This window comes from Myxine glutinosa, chromosome 1 (assembly GCF_964187855.1).
Source record: "Myxine glutinosa chromosome 1, kmMyxGlut1.1, whole genome shotgun sequence".
NCBI lineage: Eukaryota > Metazoa > Chordata > Myxini > Myxiniformes > Myxinidae > Myxine > Myxine glutinosa.
In genome coordinates this window covers 332,587,841-332,608,395 of record NC_136261.1, presented here as the reverse complement: position 1 = coordinate 332,608,395, position 20,555 = coordinate 332,587,841, and the positions used below count along the sequence as shown (strand labels likewise).

Sequence of the window (20,555 nt, the reverse complement as noted above, 5' to 3'; positions counted from 1 at the left end):
CTACAAAGCATTAAGTAGTTATCAAAATGCCGGATTATTGTTGAGGACACTGGACTAGCGTTCTGGAATTGATGGATTCAAATCAGCTAAAAGCAGCAGTATTAAGGATTTGGATTCGAATTCAAGGTACTATTGGATTGTCTGTAAAAAAAAAAAAAAAAAATTCACAACCATCAGCGTCGTTGATGAATGCAATTTGCCAGCCCCACCTGGTCTGTTTTACATGCGATTCTAGTCCACTCAGTGGTTGACTGTTATTGCATATTAAAAAGAAAAAGGAAAAGGCTTATAAAAAGAAGGCTGTTCTGAAAAACGATGGGTCCTACCCTTTTCCTGGTGAGTACTTACCACTTTAAAAAGTGCAAAATACAAGGGTAACATTACTTTCAACTTTACAAAGCCCTTTACAACAATATCCCTCCTGTACACAATAGACTAGCTGTACTAATCATTCCATGTCTGTGCGTGGTTGGTGGTGTAATTTCTGTGTAAGAACGTGCAGAGTGAAAGTGGATGGATGTGATGATGCATAATGAAGATTTATGATGGGGAAACATAGCAGCAGATGGCTGTTCAGCATGCCATGGGTATAAGTAAGTGTTGGTGTGGCAAGTGGGTATTTACTTTCCCTACCGTTTGTGATTCAGACCAACTGTTATTGCTGGCTACATCAAAGATAAGCATTGTGCTGATAAATCAATTATCTCTCTTGTCAATCTAACCTGCCTTTGGTACATCATTATTATTTCATAAATTCTACACCCTTCGCGAAAACAAAACCAGGCAATTCCTCTTTGTTGTGCATCTACCTCATCCACGCCTTCATCACCTCCCGTCTGGACTACTGCAATAGCCTCCTCTATGGTTCACCCTCAAAAATCACCAATAAACTCCAATACATTCAGAACTCCGCTGCCCGTCTACTCACTCATTCCCGGACCCGTGACCACATCACCCCCGTCCTTTACAAGCTTCACTGGCTCCCCATCCCCCAGAGAATCCAGTACAAAATCCTCCTCTTGACATACAAAGCCCTCCATAACCTGGCCCCATCCTACCTGGCTGACCTCCTCTCCAGACACACTCCCACCCGCAACCTCCGCTCTGCTGGTACCAACCTCCTGACCCCCTCCATCCGGACCAAATTCAGATCCTGGGGGGACAGGGCCTTCTCCATCGCTGCTCCCACCCTCTGGAACTCACTACCTCACACCATCAGAGACTCCTCCTCACTCACCACATTCAAAACATCACTAAAGACCCACCTGTTCAACGCTGCATTCAACATTCAACCCACAGCATTTAACCCCTGACTATCTCTTCTCCTTCTCCCTCCTTTTGCTTTAAATATTTCCCTATTGATTCTTGTCTTGTCTTTTTGATTCTTGTCTTATATATATGCCGTATATCGCTGCTGTTTGTTTTCTTGATTCTTGTCTTTTTGCAATTGTTGTTTTCATGTATTGTTATGCATTATGTTTTCCACTCTGTCAAAGCGCCTTTGGGCTTCTGGAAAAGCGCTATACAAAATAAATGAATTATTATTATTATTATTATCTACATAATATCCTTATTGTGTTCTATATTCTTATTTCCTCTTCTAAATAATCAGGGCATGCTGACTTTGTTTTCTACGTACATTTCTAAAAATGTCCTTTTTACAACTCAAAAAAATAGCATCCAACAGTAAAACCTTTACAACAAAATCTTCAACGAAAGAAAAGTAAGACAGGAAAAGGGGAAGAGAAGAAAGAGGAAAATACCAATCGGATCCTAGCGTTTTGATTGGTGAACCAATTCAGTGGCCCAATATGCAAATTCTTGAAGTTTCACAACAATTGGTTGAAAATTGACGATTCTATGTAACCTTGACCTTTGACCTTTTGATTAAAAAAACAATCGGCTTCTAGATTTTGATTGATGAACCAATTCAGTTACCCAATATGCAGATTCTTGAAGTTTCACAACAATTGGTTGAAAATAGACGATTCTATGTAACCTTGACCTTTGACCTTTTGATTAAAAAAAACAATCGGCTTCTAGATTTTGATTGGTGAACCAATTCAGTGACCCAATATGCAAATTCTTGAAGTTTCACAACAATTGGTTGAAAATAGACGATTCTATGTAACCTTGACCTTTGACCTTTTGATTAAAAAAAACAATCGGCTTCTAGATTTTGATTGATGAACCAATTCAGTTACCCAATATGCAGATTCTTGAAGTTTCACAACAATTGGTTGAAAATAGACGATTCTATGTAACCTTGACCTTTGACCTTTTGATTAAAAAAAACAATCGGCTTCTAGATTTTGATTGGTGAACCAATTCAGTGACCCAATATGCAAATTCTTGAAGTTTCCATCAATTGGTTGAAAATTGACGATTCTATGTAACCTTGACGTTTGACCTTTTGATTAAAAAAACAATCGGCTTCTAGATTTTGATTGATGAACCAATTCAGTTACCCAATATGCAGATTCTTGAAGTTTCACAACAATTGGTTGAAAATAGACGATTCTATGTAACCTTGACCTTTGACCTTTTGATTAAAAAAAACAATCGGCTTCTAGATTTTGATTGGTGAACCAATTCAGTGACCCAATATGCAAATTATTGAAGTTTCCATCAATTGGTTGAAAATTGACGATTCTATGTAACCTTGACCTTTGACCTTTTGATTAAAAAAACAATCGGCTTCTAGATTTTGATTGATGAACCAATTCAGTTACCCAATATGCAAATTCTTGAAGTTTCACAGCAATTGGATGAAAATGGACGATTCTATGCAACCTTGACCTTTGACCTTTTGATAAAAAAAAACAATCAGTTTCTAGATTTTGATTGGTGAACCAATTCAGTGGCCCAATATGCAAATTATTGAAGTTTCACATCAATTGGATGAATATTGACGATTTTATGCGATGTTGACCCCATTGACCTTTTGACCAAATTATTAATTTGTCTTCCCCACATTCTCATAATACGCCTGGTGTTGGCTTAATGGTTAAGGTGGCTGGCTTAAGATTTTAGGGTCATTAGTTCGAGCCCCTGTCATGCTGTTGAAATAACTAACACGAGGACGGTTGCCTCAACCTGTCATCTTTCCGAGGTTGGCAAAATGAGTATACCAGCTTACTGGGGTAATAAGACAATAAGTCATTTAAGTATCCTGTGTCGGAGTGGCAACACATCCAGGAATGTACTCTTTAGCGTCAGGCTAATGCCTCCCCTGACAAATATTTGTTCCAGGTGAGCTAAAAAATTAAGTTGAGCATCTCGGAACAGTTGATTATGTCAAAATACATTCAAAACAATGTGAGAATAGGCATGCAAGTGACATCCCCAAAGTTATCATGGTTTTAGAAGTACCGAAAGGCATAGAGCTGTTGCCTCTACCACCACCGTAACTGTCATCACCACCGACATAACTCCCTGTTTGGTAAAGTAGCTCACTCTCACCAACCCACACATGGCAGGTGTGGTGAGGATGCCAAGTACCCCCAACATGAGTAGGAGGCCTTAATCTTTCAGTGGACTGAAATCAGATGGTTTAAGGAAAATAAATTATTATGGTGTATATATTCCCTTGAGAAGCCTGGTGTTAGCTGAGCGGTTAGGGTGCCGGCTTGGGATCCTGGGTTCGAATCCCGGTCAATCGCTGAATTAACGCCAGGGGGACTCAGCCTGTCGTCCTTCCGAGGTCCGGAAATTGAGCAACAGTTAACTGGTAATTCCGTGTGTCGCAAGAGGCGACTAACAGGGTTGGCGGCAGGAAGGGCATCCGGCCATAAAACATTGCTCCAAAAAGGGGACCACGGTGCCCGAAAAAGGCCAACCCCTGCTCTGCGGGGGGAAATGGCCTCTAAAGGTGGTTCTTCTTCTTCTATATTCCCTTGAGATCATTGACACGAATAATTCCTGATACACAAAATAAGAAAATGAAAACCAGTTAATTTTCATACATACTCATACCTATAAAGAGATTTGGCTTGGCCTGCTTAGCATTTTCATCTGCGTACAAAGTTATCAATGCCAGGATACCACCCTGGGTTGAAATCTCGTACACTGTATTTGTCCATGGTCTAGTACTAGGGTTCTTAACCTCGGGTATCCATACCCTTGGGGGTATGGGACTCGTAATAAATTATAGTAATAAATTCAATGAAATATCAACTTTGAATAGATAATAAATCTATATTTAAATATAAATATATATATTTCAAAACAAATTATATTTGTATAATTATATTTCAAACAAATATAAATTCAATTTTCTAATAAAATTCGAATACATCAACTATACACCGATTACAATGCAATGCATGATTGACATGACAATGAGAACATTTACATCGCGATTATGGCGGGTCAAAGCTCACACTGAGCCAATGTGCTGTCACCTAATGTAGGAATGTAGGCCCTACATTATGTGAGATTGTCGGCCATTAGGACATTAGGTGAAGAACCGAATTATGGCAATTACGACCTCATTCTCAATTTGATTCCGGTGAAAACATTTGCAAAACAAGTGAGTAGTAAGCCTACTTATCTGTAGATATTCAAAATTTTCAAAGTATATTTAAATATAAATAGGGCATTCACATATATATACAGACTTGGCATTTAATATGGAATATTTTTTTTTCTTGACTTGGTTTACTTTCCTAACTCAGTATATCAATCTGGTGAGTTTCTTTTACACTTTGGTGATTTATTTGTTAAAAGAACCGTGTCACTGATGGTCTGTCGCAGCAAGAAGTCAACAACAGGATTATATCACAGGTGGCGTGGCAAAATGTACGGACAGGTGCATTTGATGATTGGCTTCACAGTCGGGTATACAAGGGTTGTTGCGTTCTGTATTAGTGGAAAACAACTGCTGCACGTCTCCAAAAGTTATTGCCGCTTCCTCTGGAGATGGTCCGTCAACTCGACAATGCTTTTTGTCATGGAGTGGTGGCTTTACGAAATTACGGCATGACACAGCGTGCTATTGCTCGGCAGTATGGCATCACTCAAGGTCAGGTGTCAAAGATCCTGAAACGAAATGCGCAGAGGGGTGTCCCTACTCCAATACCGAAGCCAGGACGTCCCCGCAGAACCACAAGCAGGGATGATCGCCAGATGCACCGGTTTGTCCGCAATGGCCGTACCAAGTCAGCTAATCGGCTTAGGGCTGAGTGGCAGCAACTGACAAATGTGCCTGTATCCAGAAGGCTAGTCAACCAACGACGGGTTCAAGCAGGCTATCGTGCCAGGCATCCCCTGAGAAAGCCACGCCTGACCAGACAACACCGCCAGCAGTGGGCCAGAGAGCAGTGGGCCAGAGAGCACCGTCAATGGCAGCCAGGACACTGGAATCACGTGATCTTCAGTGGCGAGTCTAGATTTCTGGTCTATCGTCAAGATGGTCACGTCCGAGTGTGCAGACAAGTACATGAAGCCAACAACAAAGATTGTATAGTGCCAAGAGTCCAGGCTGGAGGTGGTGGGGTGACCGTTTGGGCTGCTTTTCATGCAGGGGGCAAAACTGACCTGGTTGTTCTGTATGGAAACCTGAACCAGTTCAAGCACAGGGCCATTCTGGAAGAAACATTGCTTCCAATTGCTCGTGCAGCCTTTCGAGGAAACTTTGTCTTCCAAGATGACAATGCACGGCCTCATCCTGCTCGCATGATCCAACACTTTCTTGCTGACCGTGGTGTAGAGCATATGGAGTGGCCTGCCATGTCCCCGGATATGAATCCGATAGAGGACTTGTGGGCAGAATTAACGCATCAAATCGACCACTTGGACCAGCAGCCGACCTCTGTGTGTGAATTGCAGCAGGCTATTGTCACTGCATGGCAAGCGATTCCTGTCCAAACCTTGGCAAATCTCGTGAACAGCATGCCTCAACGTGTACGTGCTCTCCTGAATGCTCGTGGGGGTTACACGAAGTACTGAACTGTAATTTTACTGTCCGTAATCCCAGTCGTAATTTAACTTTTGTTTTTGTTATAAAAATTTTTTTGGCTAATGTGCAAAATAAAGAGATACTTCTGGAAAACGTACAGAAGTTTAACACAGTACTCTCCATGAATTGAGTTCGATACCAGTTTACATCACTTTCAAGGATCAATTTATTTGTTTCGAAATGTCAAATGTGGTTTTTGGTTCTTTTAAAGGTCACATGAACAAAATCTAGAATAATTTCAACATAATTCCAATGAACTTTTGGTTCTAAGACATCTTGAAAAGTAAGTTCACCCCCACCAAAAAAATATTCCATATTAAATGCCAAGTCTGTATATATAAAGCAGTAAAGTATGTTTGTTTGTTTGTTTGTCCTCTTATAACTCGAGAACTACTCATCGCAGAGAAAAATCAAAGGCATATTCGGAATCAGTACATCTCAGAGCAACTACAGCACACCTTAAATTTTAAAAAACTACGGGTTTTAAAATTAGCGTATTAGCGCAGAAGCGCTAGCAGAAGAGGGAGGGAATCGAAGGGAGGGAGCGCAGCGCTCCCTCTAGCGCTTCGCAGCGCCAGCGCTTCGCAGCGCCAGCGCTTCTGTTAGCGTAATGGTGCACAGGCGGTTCTCACTCTTGCGCATGCGCAAATGCGCTGTTCCGATGCTTCATGTTCCTGCAAAGACTTTGGCGCATGCGCAAATGACGACACATGGGCCACTGTATGTTCGTTTAATACGTACGCGCTTTGATGGGCGGGGCGCGTATGGCGTTCATGAAATGGTCGAATGCGGAAGTGCTTGAAGCCGTTGCGAGCGACTCGCACGATCTCTTGTCATGGTCCACAAGATTATCACAGAGACGTGCAGCTTCCAGCATTACGAGATATGATCGAGACCTAACTTTTGAGACCAGTCCCAGCCTTCTAGGCCCCGTGGTTGGTTCAGACGACCCGACAAAGGACGTGTTGGATTTTATCGCGAGCCGATTCGAGCGCCGACGTGCCGGCGAACAAAACCAGTCATATCTTTTTAACGCGTGGTTCGATATTTACAAAATAAACTTTTTCTTGAAGGGCTGAACCGTGCGCTCACAACGATACCGAGTTTGACCCTGGGAGAGCCGTTATGCGCCGGAAAAGGCGCCTTGTTTTCCGTGATGACCATGTCGTGCTGCATAGATTACCATAAATTATAATATATTACCGGCGGCGTGTTCCGTGACGTCACGGCTTACTTAATTGCAATTATCTCTGGGATTCCTTGGCCGAATCGTACCAACTTCTATATATATAAAGCAGTAAAGTATGTTTGTTTGTCCTCTTATAACTCGAGAACTACTCATCGCAGAGAAAAACCAAAGGCATATTCGGAATCAGTACGTCTCAGAGCAACTACAGCACATCTTAAATTTTAATAAACTTCGGGTTTTAAAATTAGGCGCTAGCAAGGCGCTAGCAGAAGAGGGAGGGAATCGAAGGGAGGGAGCGCAGCGCTCCCTCTAGCGCTTCGCAGCGCCAGCGCTTCTGTTAGCGTAATTGGCGTATTTCGGAACGTTAATTTTTCAACTTCATTATTCGGAATCAGTACGTCCCAGAGAAACTTCGTAATGTTAATTTTTCAACTTCATCCGATTGACATGGGACCAACGGCATGTGACAGAGAGTGAAACATACATGCTACATTTATTTGACGACAATGAGTTCCGACTTCCGGGTTCGTGCCGCCAACCCTGTTAGGCGCCTCTTGCGGCACACAGGGAATTACCAGTGAACTGGTACTCAATTTGCCGACCTCGGTAGGATGACAGGCTGAGTCAACCCCCCTGGTGTTAAGGGGAGGAGGAGGGGAGGGGGAAGAGGAGGGGAGGGGAACGGGGGGGGGAGGGGGAGGGGGATGGGGGAGGGGGGGAGGGGAAGGGTGGAGGGGAAGGGGGAGGGGCGAGGGGCCCTTCTTCCCCCGGGCACCCCCACACCCTCCCCTTCCCCTCCCCCCTTCCCCTCCCCCTGTTCCCCTCCCCCTCCCCCCGTTCCCCCTCCACCCCTCCCCCTCCCCATCCCCCACTCTTCTCCCCTCTCCCCCTCCCCATCTTCTCCCCTCTCCCCCTCTTCTTCTCCCCTCTCTCCCCTCCCCCTCTTCTCCCCTCCCCCCTCTTCTCCCCTCCCCCCGTTCCCCTCCCCCTCCCCCCTCCCCTCCTCTCCCCCCACCCGGCAATGCCGGGTACTTCTGCTAGTATCTATCTATAATTCCACTAATCTCTGTCTGTGTGTGTGTGTGTGTGTATGCGACCGCTGTTTCTCGACAACTACCGGTCCGATATACTTGAAACTTGCCAGGTATATTGCTGGGGACCCGAGGATGTGCCTTTTCAAGGTTTCATATTAATCGGACAAGTAGTTACCGAGCTATGTCCAAAAAACGATTCAACCAATCAGAGAGCAGCGAGTTATCACGTGTGCCGAACGTGCCGAACAGACTCTGCCTCGGACGGCACATTTGAGAGCGTATTCATTTATTTCACGTTGGCAAACTATGTTGGCGTTAAACTATGTTTTAAAACTAATTAAAACTACTTTGCGATTCATTTGTAACTGCGATTCGTAACTGCCGTTCGCTTTGGCTTTGCGAATGGACCAAACCATTTCATGTAAATAGAGGGGGGGGATTGTCACCGTACTCGCAAGCCGTTCGCTTTGGACCAAACCATTTCATGTAAATAAGGGGGGGGATATAATTTTAGATATAGATATAGTACGGGCATGCCCTAGTATATATAAAGCAGTAAAGTATGTTTGTTTGTCCTCTTATAACTCGAGAACTACTCATCGCAGAGAAAAACCAAAGGCATATTCGGAATCAGTACATCTCAGAGCAACTACAGCACACCTTAAATTTTAAAAAACTTCGGGTTTTAAAATTAGCGTATTAGCGCAGAAACACTAGCAGAAGAGGGAGGGAATCGAAGGGAGGGAGCGCAGCGCTCCCCCTAGCGCTTCACAGCGCCAGCGCTTCTGTTAGCGTAATTAGCGTATTTCGGAACGTTAATTTTTCAACTTCATTATTCGGAATCAGTACGTCCCAGAGAAACTTCGTAATGTTAATTTTTCAACTTCATCCGATTGACATGGGACCAACGGCATGTGACAGAGAGTGAAACATACATGCTACATTTATTTGACGACAATGAGTTCCGACTTCCGGGTTCGTGCCGCCAACCCTGTTAGGCGCCTCTTGCGGCACACAGGGAATTACCAGTGAACTGGTACTCAATTTGCCGACCTCGGTAGGATGACAGGCTGAGTCAACCCCCCTGGTGTTAAGGGGGAGGAGGAGGGGAGGGGGAGGAGGAGGGGAGGGGGAAGAGGAGGGGAGGGGAATGGGGGGAGGAGGGGGGGAGAGGGAAAAAGGGGGAGGGAGGGAAGGGGGGAGGGAGGGGCAAGGGGGAGAGGGGGGGAGAGGGAGGTGAATGGGGGAGGGGAAGGGGGAGGGGGGAGGGGCCCTTCTTCCCCTGGGCACCCCCACACCCTCCCCTCCCCCCTTCCCCTCCCCCTGTTCCCCTCCCCTCCTCTTCCCCCTCCCCTCCTCCTCCCCCCCCTTCCCCCTCCCCTACCCCCTCCCCCCCGTTCCCCTCCCCTCCTCTTCCCCCTCCCCTCCTCCTCCCCCGCCCAGCAATGCCGGGTACTTCTGCTAGTTCATTATAATGCAATAACATAAATAGGGCGGCCGGATATCCGTGTCCATGAAAAACACCCGGATATCCGTGTCTGTAAACACCCGGATATCCGTGTCCGTGAAAAACACCCGGATATCCGTGTCCCTGAAAAGCACCCGGATATCCATGTCCATGAAAAACACCCGGATATCCGTGTCCGTGAAAAACACCCGGATATCCATGTCCGTGAAAAACACCCGGATATCCGTGTCCGTAAACACCCGATCCGTGAAAATTGATTGAGCTGCGAAAGTTGATTGATTGCGTACGTTGAAGTAGTATAGTGTGAGGAATTTCTTAATCTTCTGTACATCTCTTTCTATTGTTTTGGGTGCTAGTGGCCAACACTTTATTTCACGTGGACTAATGTTTTATCTTCTGTGGCGTTTGTTAATTGTTTTCTTATTATTCTTTTACAGATTTGTTGCAAGATGTCGTCTGTCAAAAAACGGAATTGGAGTGATGACTATGTTCGCTTTGGCTTCACCTGTGTGAAAGAAGGAGATGGAACTGATAAACCCCAATGCATGCTTTGCAATTTGGTAATGAGCAATGGAAATTTGATGCCATCAGGACTGAGAGAGCACCTCCAAAGCAAACACAGGGATCATGTTGACACCTCCATTGATTCTTTCAAGGTGAAAAGACTTCGTTATGATCAGAAAGGAACTCTTTCATTGCATGGGTTTGTTCCCACCGGGAAGCCTCTTCTGGAAGCCTCCTACAAAGTTTCGTACATGATTGCCAAGGAAAAGAGCCCCACACAATCAGAGAAAGCCTGGTGAAGCCCTGTGTGTTGGAAATGGCTAAAATCGTGCTGGGGGAGGATGCTGTGAAGCGATTGAGTCAGGTGTCCTTGTCCAACGACACTGTACGCCAGAGAATTGGAGACATGAGTCAGGACATAGCAACACAAGTTGTCAGCGAGATTAAAAACAGTCCTGCAAAAATTAGCATGCAGCTCGATGAATCGACTGACGTTTCAAACCATTGTCAATTGCTCGTATTCGTCCGCTACGTTCATGAAATGAAACTCAAGGAAGAATTTTTATTATGCGAACGACTCGAAACAACAACTAAAGGAGCTGATGTGTTCAAGTTGATGGAACTGTTCTTTGATCACCATGAGTTAACATGGGATTTGGTTGGGTCTATTTGCACTGATGGAGCTCCTGCCATGATTGGCAAGAAATCTGGGTTTGTTGCTCTGGTCAAGGAGAAAGTTCCACATGTGTTGACCACACACTGTGTTCTACATCGCGAAGTCTTGGCGTCCAAAACGTTGTCAAAGAAACTGAAAGAAGTGATGGTAATAGTCGTGCAGACAGTCAACTTTATTCGTGGACGGGCATTGAATCATCAGCTATTTCAAAAATTCTGTGATGAGATTGGGGCGGAACATTGTGTTTTACTGTACCACACAGAGGTACATCGGCTATCTCGTGGTCGTGTTTTCGCACGTGTAGTGGAACTTTGGAAAGAAATTCTCGAATTCCTCAGGCATCAGCAATCCCCTCTTGCGAACAGTTTTGAAGATGAGCATTTTATTGTTAGCCTGGGATATTTGGCCGATATTTTCGGTCACCTCAATGACTTGAACATGTCGATGCAGGGAAGGGATGTGGACATTATTAAAGCCAGGGGAAAGTTAGTGGCATTCACGAAGAAATTACCTATTTGGAGTCACCGCGTTGAAAGCGGAAACAGGGCGAACTTTCCAATCCTTGGCGATATCCTTCTTGATGGAGAAGATGAAAAGGCATTGCCTGGGGACATACTTCAAGAAGTCAAGGACCATTTGAAAGTCCTAAGTACCAATTTTGAGGGTTACTTCTCAGATATTGATGATCTTAGCACGGAATCCGTTTGGATCCAGAACCCTTTCTCGTTTGATATTTCTACGATGAATGACAACGATTTAGTGAAGGATGATTTGATCGAGTTCCAAGAAGATCAAAGAAACAAGCATTCTGAGTATTGCGCTGCAATACATGTCCCCTACCGGCAGTCTGTCGTCCAGAAAACTGTTGGGGAAATTACCAAAGTTCAAAGTGCCATAACTTTGTCAAAAATGATCGCAACGTCGTGAAGTTCGAACTTTATCTGTAACTTATCATGAGGAAACCATGTACCAAGTTTGAAATCATTAGCATTAAGCGTTTAGAAAAAAGTCCGGAAACTGTTCTTTGCGTGACGGACTGACAGACGTACAGACGGAGGGACGGAGTGCAAACCTATAGTCCCCTCCGGTGTACACCGGTAGGGGACTAATAAAGCTGATTTCGGAAAGGCTGGGCTGGATTTTAAGCAGTTTTGGTGTGAGCAGATAGCAGCTTACCCTAGTTTGGCGAAGAGGGCAATGAATGTGTTGGTTCCCTTCACAACTACGTATCTCTGTGAAACAGGTTTCTCTGCATTATTGAACCTGAAATCAAAGTGGAGAAATCGATTTGATGTGTCTGATGATATGCGAGTGGCGTTGTCACGAACTGTGCCCCGATTCCATATTCTGATTGCACGAAAACAGCAGCAACAATCTCACTAGATTAGTAAAACGGCTTGCATAAAACTTGCATGTTTTAGTTTAGTTTAGTTTGTTTTGTTTCTTTGTTAACAAGCAAAGAAATAAATAGGGATAAAATCCTAATGATTTTCTTTCCTGTTCTGTTCCTAATTATCCATATGTAAAACTAAGCTATTGAGATATTTTGAAGTCACACTGGAACCTAATGGGACTGGTAATCAGCCGCGGATCCCCGAACTTGGCCCATTTTCTGGGTAATAAGTTACCAATTTTCATCCAAAGAAATAGGCAATTAAAGTAAAAACACCCCTCAGAATGCACCACAGAGCACCTAGAAATCATAAAAATTCTAGGGGGACACGCCCCCAGTCCCCCCCCCCCCCTAGCAATGCACACCTTCGGTATACTTTTTTCACTTTGCTATTACCATCACCTGAGGTCAAATTTCTAAAATCTTCAATTTTCATCCGATTGCCTTGAAAATTTAGCGCCAATTGCATAGTGCCTCTATTAATGAGGAAAGCAACTACTTTTAAGGTCAAAGGTCAACTCAAGGTCAAACTTCTAAAATAATAAATTTTCATCCTATTACGTTGGAAGTTAAACAGCAATTGCATGGTTCATCACTGAATTGGGAAAGCAACTATTTTTGAGGTCAAAAGGTCAACTCAAGGTCAAACTTCTAAAATCATCAATTTTCATCTGAAAAATAATACATTTTCATCTGATTGACCTGAGCATTGATTAAGATAATTAATTTTAATCTTAATGAAATGGACAAGTTAATGCATCTATGGTAACTTCTTTCTGGGGGGAAGTTAATAAATAAACTTCTTGTTATAAATGTTATAAAACTATAACAAGAATAAACTTGTTATTATTATTTCATATGCAGCACACGGCTGTAGATAGCATATTTTCCTGGTGGTGCAGCTGTTGGTGATGCAGTGGCCCTTGTAGGCAAGAGCGGGAATTTGGAAGTAGGACAGCGTGCTGGCGATAGCTCGCCTACACTTCGGGAAGGACAATACTTAATTGATAGTTTATGTATGAAATACAAAATAACACCAGGCTAAACAGTTTATGTTTTGTATTCCACTGATAGGCCGGATCTGGATTCGGACCTGAACCAAAATCGAATTGGGTTGTTCTTGTCACTAAACCAACTCGTCTACCAAATTTAGACCTAACTCATCCATAACCAACTCATCCAACACATGGACCCCTAACAATGGTGAAGAATCACTTAAAAATTAAATAAATCTCGTATCCGAACCCATACTCAGATCGTCACAAAAAATGAATAGATTCGTCCATGTCACACAACCAATCTGACCCAATCGACCACCAAGTTTCGTCCAAATCACTCAATTACTTTTTGAGATATCGTGCTATGTATCGGTTTTAGCCCTATCTCCCAATGGTGAAGAACCACTTTAAAAATTCTAGTAGCTGGATCAGAATCTGGATCTTCACCAAAATCTAATCATTTTGTCAGTGCCACATACGCCACATCTTTGCCAAATTTCGTCCGAACCTGTCCACAACCTTTTGAGATATATTGTTCACAGGCGGACAAACAAACAAACAGACAGGGATGAAAGCATAGCCTCCATCCACCTTTTGTGGCGGGGGTAACAATCAACATGAGTAACAAACATACACATAAAGGGTTAAAGACGGGTTGAATGAAGATGAACACCAAGGTGTACCCACCAGTACCACTATGCACCGCCTCTTTAAGGATTTTGAGGTCGTTGGCAAAACTGGCAATCAAGGAACTCCGAGACAGTGGGCGCGGGATGAAACGCCGCTCCAGTTGCTCGGCTATGCGCCGCTGCACAGTTGCTTCCTCTGCGCTTTCAGGCTGCAGCATCAGCAACTGCAACAAACACGAAACAGATAATTCAGATTTAAAAATTCAGATGGTAGAAAGAAAAGGCTGCATTTGGAGAGGAAGTGAGAAATTAATGGATTCAGTTTAGAGTGCAGTAAACAAGTGATATTTCAGAAGGTGTAATAATATATATTTATAAAATATTATGGTTCATAAAAATATGATGTCATTAATATTTATATGGCCAATGACGACAATAGTTCAATGAAAGGGTATTGACTGGATTGTGAGAGATGTTTTTGTATACTAAGTCGAGGCTTGTATAAGAGCTAACGCATAGAACATATAATAAAGGGAGCGGAAGACAAGAGGGGGAAGCACAACAACAGCAGAGAACAGGGACTTCGGGAGATCTGTGGAAGGGAGAGGGCTGGGGTGGGGTACACGGAATAAACAAGATGGACATTTTACAAGGACTTTCAGGAAAGAAAACGGAATTTGAAGGAGGTGGATTTAGGGTGGATTAACGGGGGTAGAAAAGATCAAGGTATTGGATGGGGAAACATAAGATGGTGGTGAACAGCTGTTTTAAAGACCTGGAGGGAGGAGTGGGATTGAATAGAGTGAGGGAGTTTGTTCCAGAGTGTGCGCGTGTGTGTGTGTGTATGTATGTGTGTATGTGTGTGTGTGTGTATGTGTGTGTATGTGTGTGTATGTATGTGTGTTTATGTGTGTGTATGTATCTGTGTATGTGTGTGTGTGTGTGTGTGTGTGTGTGTGTGTGTGTGTGTGTGTGTACGTATGTGTGTGTATGTATGTGTCTGTGTGTATGTGTGTGTGTGTGTGTATGTGTGTGTGTGTGTGTGCATGTGTGCGTGTGTGCGCGCGTGTGTGTGTGTGTGTGTGTGCGCGCTTGACTGTTTTCCCATTTGAGCTTTTATCATCAAATTTTCAACTATGAGAATATTGAGAAAATATTTAATAATTGGGTCATAATGTGAAAGGGCAAATTCATAGTAACTATAAATAGCCCTTATTAGTCTGGCCACAGCACGTTAAGCATGAGACCAGGACTTTTTTTCGCCTTGTAGACGAGTTCTGGGAATGTTGTTGCTAGGGGGGGAAGCAGATTATGTGGAGCCCCGCCCCCCCCCCCCCCTGCCTATAAACTGTTTATTTATCGGCAGGAAAAACGATCAAAAGTGTTCAGGGCTTCTTCCGTAACTTCATATGTTTATAACCTTTCAAGTTTGAATAAGAAAATTGTTATTACAAAATACTTCGGTCAATCACAACACGTGACTGAATAAATTGTCCTCTTCTTCTCTCTTACCTCCCACGGTGCTCCCCCTCCCCTTCTCTCTCTCACATCCCCGCCTCCCCTCTGGGAGGATATCCAGAGGTGCGATGTTGGCCAGCACAGGGAGCCACGGCAAGAGGGGTTGACTTCAGTGTGACAGATAAAATTCTCACTGCAGACTTCAGGATAGTGTCAAGGTGCTTGTGTGACTGCTTACAGCCCAGATGGGTGCACGGTACTCTGCAGTGGGATACACTAGAGTGAGTGTAGATGTGCAAAGGCTGTGTGTGCCAGCTCTCCAGCGAGTGCCGGCAAGCTTACGGATGATGTTCACTCTGGACTTCGTTTTCTAACAAACCCTTTTCAGATGTTCCCTGTATGTCAAGCTGCGATCCAGTGTGATTCCGAGATATTTTGGGCATGGTTCATTCTGGACTGACTTATCACAGAAGGAAACATCTAGCTTGGCATGAGCTAGGCAATTGCTCAGATGTGAGGCAATGAAGGTAGTTTTTGATGGATTGGGGGTGGAGTCTCAATTTGGTGAAATAGTCCTTCAAAACTTTGTCATTCCAAAGACCTCGACTCACATATGGTACATGGTACATAATGATAGTGCGTCAAGCACGAGACGGCCGGTTTTGTAACCACTTTCGTGTTTCTTTATTTATTTAATTACGATTGAGAATTTTTTTTTTTTTTTTGCATACAACATCGAGACTCGTGTAAGAGCTAACATCAATCACAAAAAAAAAATGGACACACAAAACATACAATAAAGGGAGCGGGAGACAAGATGGGGAGAGATAGGGAAGCACACAAGCACAACAGCAGAGAACAGGGACATCGGGAGATCTGTGGGAGGGAGAGAGCTTGGGGGGAGGAGAATTGAGCTGATAATGTCTGTCAGGACCATAACATCTGAGCTTTTGTCATCAAATTTTCAACAAGCCATTATTATGAGAATATGGAGAACACAAATGAATAAAATTTACCAATACATGTTTTTTGAGCTGTTGTTTCCATCAATTTTATGTTGAGTACAATGCGGTTACAATTGAGTACAATTTTATGTTGAGTTGAGTACAATCTTTCTAGTTAGCCCATTCGCTGAACAGCAGTGGACGGGGTTTTGCAATCACTTGTGTTCCTGTGAGTGTGTCTGTCCGAGCCGTAACTTTATTTTACCATTTGAGCTGTTGTTATCAAATTTTTACCAAAGCCTTATTATGATAAATCGGAGAAGGCAAATTAATAATTTTGTCAAAAGGTCAAATGTCAGCGTCACCTAAAATCATAAATTTTCATCTGATTGACCTGAAATTTCCAATTTACCATTTCAGTTTTGTCATCAAATTTTCAACAAAGCTATATTATGAGAGTACGGAGAAGGTAAATTAATAATTTTGTCAGAAGGTCAAAGGTCAGCATCACCTAAAATCATAAATTTTCATCTGATTGACCTGAAATTTAAGAATTCGTATATTTGGTCACTGAATTAGTTCACCAATCAAAAGCTAGAAGCTGATTTTTTTTTTTAGACCAAAAGGTCAAAGTTGCGTAAAATCACCAATTTTCCCCAGATTGACCTGAAATTTATAGAATTTGCATATCGGGTCACTTAATTGGTTCACTAATGAAAAGGTAGGCTTCGATTGTGTTTTTAGATCAAAAGGTCAAAGGTCAATGCTGCATAAAATCATAAATTAAAAATTTTAAAAACTGTTTTCGATATTTTTAGCATATGGAAGAAGAAGAAGTCGTCTGAATACAAACAGACGTGGATGGGCTTGCATTTTCAGTTGCTTTCTAGTTAAGCTTTTGTAATAAATAGTACAATTGTTAAATGAGAACAGTACTCAAACACCTGATAAAAAGGTCCTCGTAATTATTTGTGCAGAATTGTATCTTTCTACCTACCTATAGTAATTTTGGATGTAATTTGATTAACGATGTCCTTTGTATTATAAACTATGGGTTTACAAAAAAAAAAGACAGTGGCTGAGAAAGTCCTTTGGTGATAATGGAATCACCCAACTCCAAATTCTCCTCCATTGACTCATCACTAAGGCCTTGCGTTACCGAACCATTGCGATAGATACACAAACCAAACTAAAGGTGACAAAATGAGACTTCCTTTTGCAGAAGTCTCATGAAGTAAGTCCCTTTACTTGCTTTTACCAATAGCTGGTGCTCATGGCCACCAATTAATTAAATAGCCATTTATTGCATTATTTAATTTACCATGTTATAGACAATTATTTTGCGGCTTTACACAATATCTAAACAGCAATAGCGGTATGGATTGTTGTAGTACTACTACTACTACTACTACTACTACTACTACTACTACTACTACTACTACTACTACTACTACTACTACTACTACTACGCACGATGGCCGAGAGGTACGCACACTTACCTCTAAGATGTCTAGCCAGGATTTGTACTACTACTTTAATGACCTTAATTTATCTAACCATCCATAACTTTTTGAGATATCCTGCTATATATTGTTTTGCCCTATCTCTCAATGGTGAAGAATCACTTTAAAAATTCGCAGATCTAGATCTGGATCTTCACCAAAATCGAATAATTTCATCCTCATCACATACCTAACCCCTCCACCAAATTTCGGCCGAATTCATCCACAACTTTTAAAAAGATATCCTGCTCACAAACAAACAGACAGACAAGAAACATGTTGTACAGAGCATGATACTTGCAAAATCCAACCCCTCTCCCCCCAAAAAGTTACCACTCATACATGAACTTGTCCATTTTTTTTTTTAATACACAATCGAGGCTCGTGTAACAGCTAACACATTGAACATGAAAAGATGCACAGACACATAAAACATACAATGAATGGAGCGGGAGACAAGAGGGGGAGAGAGAGGGAAGCATACAAGCACAACAACAGAAGAGAACAGGGACGTCAGTAGATCTGTGGAAGGGGGAGGGCTGAAGGGGGAGGGGGAGGAGGGAGGGGTACATGGTAAAAAGCAAATGAACACTTCGAGGAATTTTAGGAAAGATGTTGGGGATTTAAAGAGGCGGATTTGGGGTGTTTTAACGGGGGTAGAAAAGATCAAGGTTTTGAATGGGGAAAGATAAGATTCATTTCATTTACATGAAGTCCATTTCATGAAGATTTAAATTGAAAATTTTCATCAAAGCTCGGTTCAATCAGATATAAATTGATTATTTTTCAGATGAAAATTGCTGATTTTAGAAGTTTGACCTTGAGTTGACCTATGACCTTTTGACCTCAAAAATAGTTGCTTTCCCAATTCAATGATGCATTATTCAATTGCTGTTTAAATTTCAAATCAAAAGGATGAAAATGGACAATTTGTCAAATTAAAATTGATGATTTCAGAAGTTTGACCTTGAGTTGACCTATAACCTTTTGACCTCAAAAATAGTTGCTTTCCCAATTCAATGATGCATTATTCAATAATTGCGGTTTAAATTTCAAGTCAAAAGGATGAAAATGGACAATTTGTCAAATGAAAATTGATGATTTCAGAAGTTTGACCTTGAGATGACCTTTGACCTTTGACCCCAAAATTGTTGGTTTTCCAATTCCATAATGTACTGTGCAATTGCTCTTTAATTTCCAGGTTAATCAGATGAAAAATGATGGTTTTTCAGATGAAAATTGATGATTTTAGAAGTTTGACTTTTAGTTGATCTTTGACCCTTTGACCTCAAAAATAGTTGGCTTCCCAATTTGGTGACTCAGTATGCAAATGCTGTTCAACTTTCAAGTTAATCAGAAGAAAAATGACAATTGTAGAAATTTGACCTCAAGATGACTTTTGACCTTTGACCTCAAAATTAATAAGCTTCATCCTTATGTACTATTTTGTACTATTTTGTGAAGTTTCATGAATATCGGATTAAAATTGTGATCTGTAGGTGATTGACAGCCAAACAAACAAACAGACAACACACAAGACCAACCATTTTTTTTTTTTTTTTTTTTTTTTTTTTTTTTTTTTGTATACAAGATCGAGGCTCGTGAAAGAGCGAACATTAATCACACAGAAAGACAAACAGACACATAAAACAAATAACATCGGGAGCGGTAGACAAGATGGGGAGAGAGGGGGAAGGACACAAACACAACATTTGAGAGCAGGGACCGAGAGACATGGAGACATCGAGAGATCTGTGGGAGGGAGTCTTCTTGAAAGTCTTCACTTTCAAAAAAAAGGGAGTCTTCACTTGAAAAATCTTCGCTATTAACAAAGAGACAGGGGTGAAAATATAACCTCCATGCATCTTCAATGATGGAGGTAATAACTTCTCCATGCTGATGTACCATAACTTCTGGTATTTTGTTTGGAAAAAAATAATTCATTGGGCAAACACCGCATATTCTCTCTTTTACCTTGCATTGAATGAAGGGACGCAAGAGCACGAATAATGGGATGCGAGTGCGTACGATGAAGTCGATGAAGTCCCAGTAAGCAAGAACACCCACTTTGCGACTCGCCATCTCTCGCACGTGCAGGGAAAGCCGGTACCAGAAAGGCCCAAGTTGACGCTCAAAGCAAACTAATAGCACCTTCAGGGCTGCCGGTGGGAGCAGTGAATACAAACAGGGGGAGAACCATCGTTTCTATTGACCTCCGATTGCACACATGAAATGCTAATGGGAAAAGACACATTAAGATATGTCTAGATGTAGGCTTAATAGAGAAACAATGGATTTTCAATGATGGCACAGTAGTTCACCTGGAGCAAATCGGTTTGTAATGTCCTGTACTTAGCATTGTTCATGATGCACAGCAAGACGTTTGTTACAAGGTGAAAGGCTTAGGCATCACATTTCATTAAAATGGGTATTCTGTCTACTGGCATCATTTGGTGGACGTTAAATATCCTATATGGTGTCCTTCACAAAGAGTCGGTGAAATATACCGGCACCATGTTAAAATTCCATATTCCAGGCCTTATTCACTGCAAGGAAAGCAATGACAAACCACCCAGCCAAAAAGTTGCTTTGCTCTTCTAGCCAAAGAAAGCTGTATAAAGCAAACATGAAAGGCAACAAAAGGCAAGCCATTTGCTGTTTCAAACTCTTCACAGAGTCCCTCCACAGCTGTGGATAGCCAAATAGCCCCTACTAGTATATACAGTATATATATATATATACAGTCACGTGAAAAAGTAAGTACACCCCATGTAAAGTTTTGACTTTTTCAACATATTTCA

At 42.3% G+C, this 20,555-nt stretch overlaps 1 protein-coding gene across 1 annotated transcript in view; it reads right to left on the bottom strand.

Moving 5' to 3' along the window:
- UNC80 (unc-80 subunit of NALCN channel complex) overlaps positions 1 to 20,555 on the bottom strand; it is a 502,852-nt gene that overhangs the window by 36,795 nt on the left and 445,502 nt on the right. Inside the window, exons 57-58 of the mRNA XM_078779534.1 lie at positions 19,729 to 19,913; positions 13,909 to 14,074 (exon numbers count right to left, since the gene is read on the bottom strand). Of these exons, the coding sequence (XP_078635660.1) occupies positions 13,909 to 14,074; positions 19,729 to 19,913 (351 nt within the window). The remainder of the gene's footprint in view (positions 1 to 13,908; positions 14,075 to 19,728; positions 19,914 to 20,555) is intronic.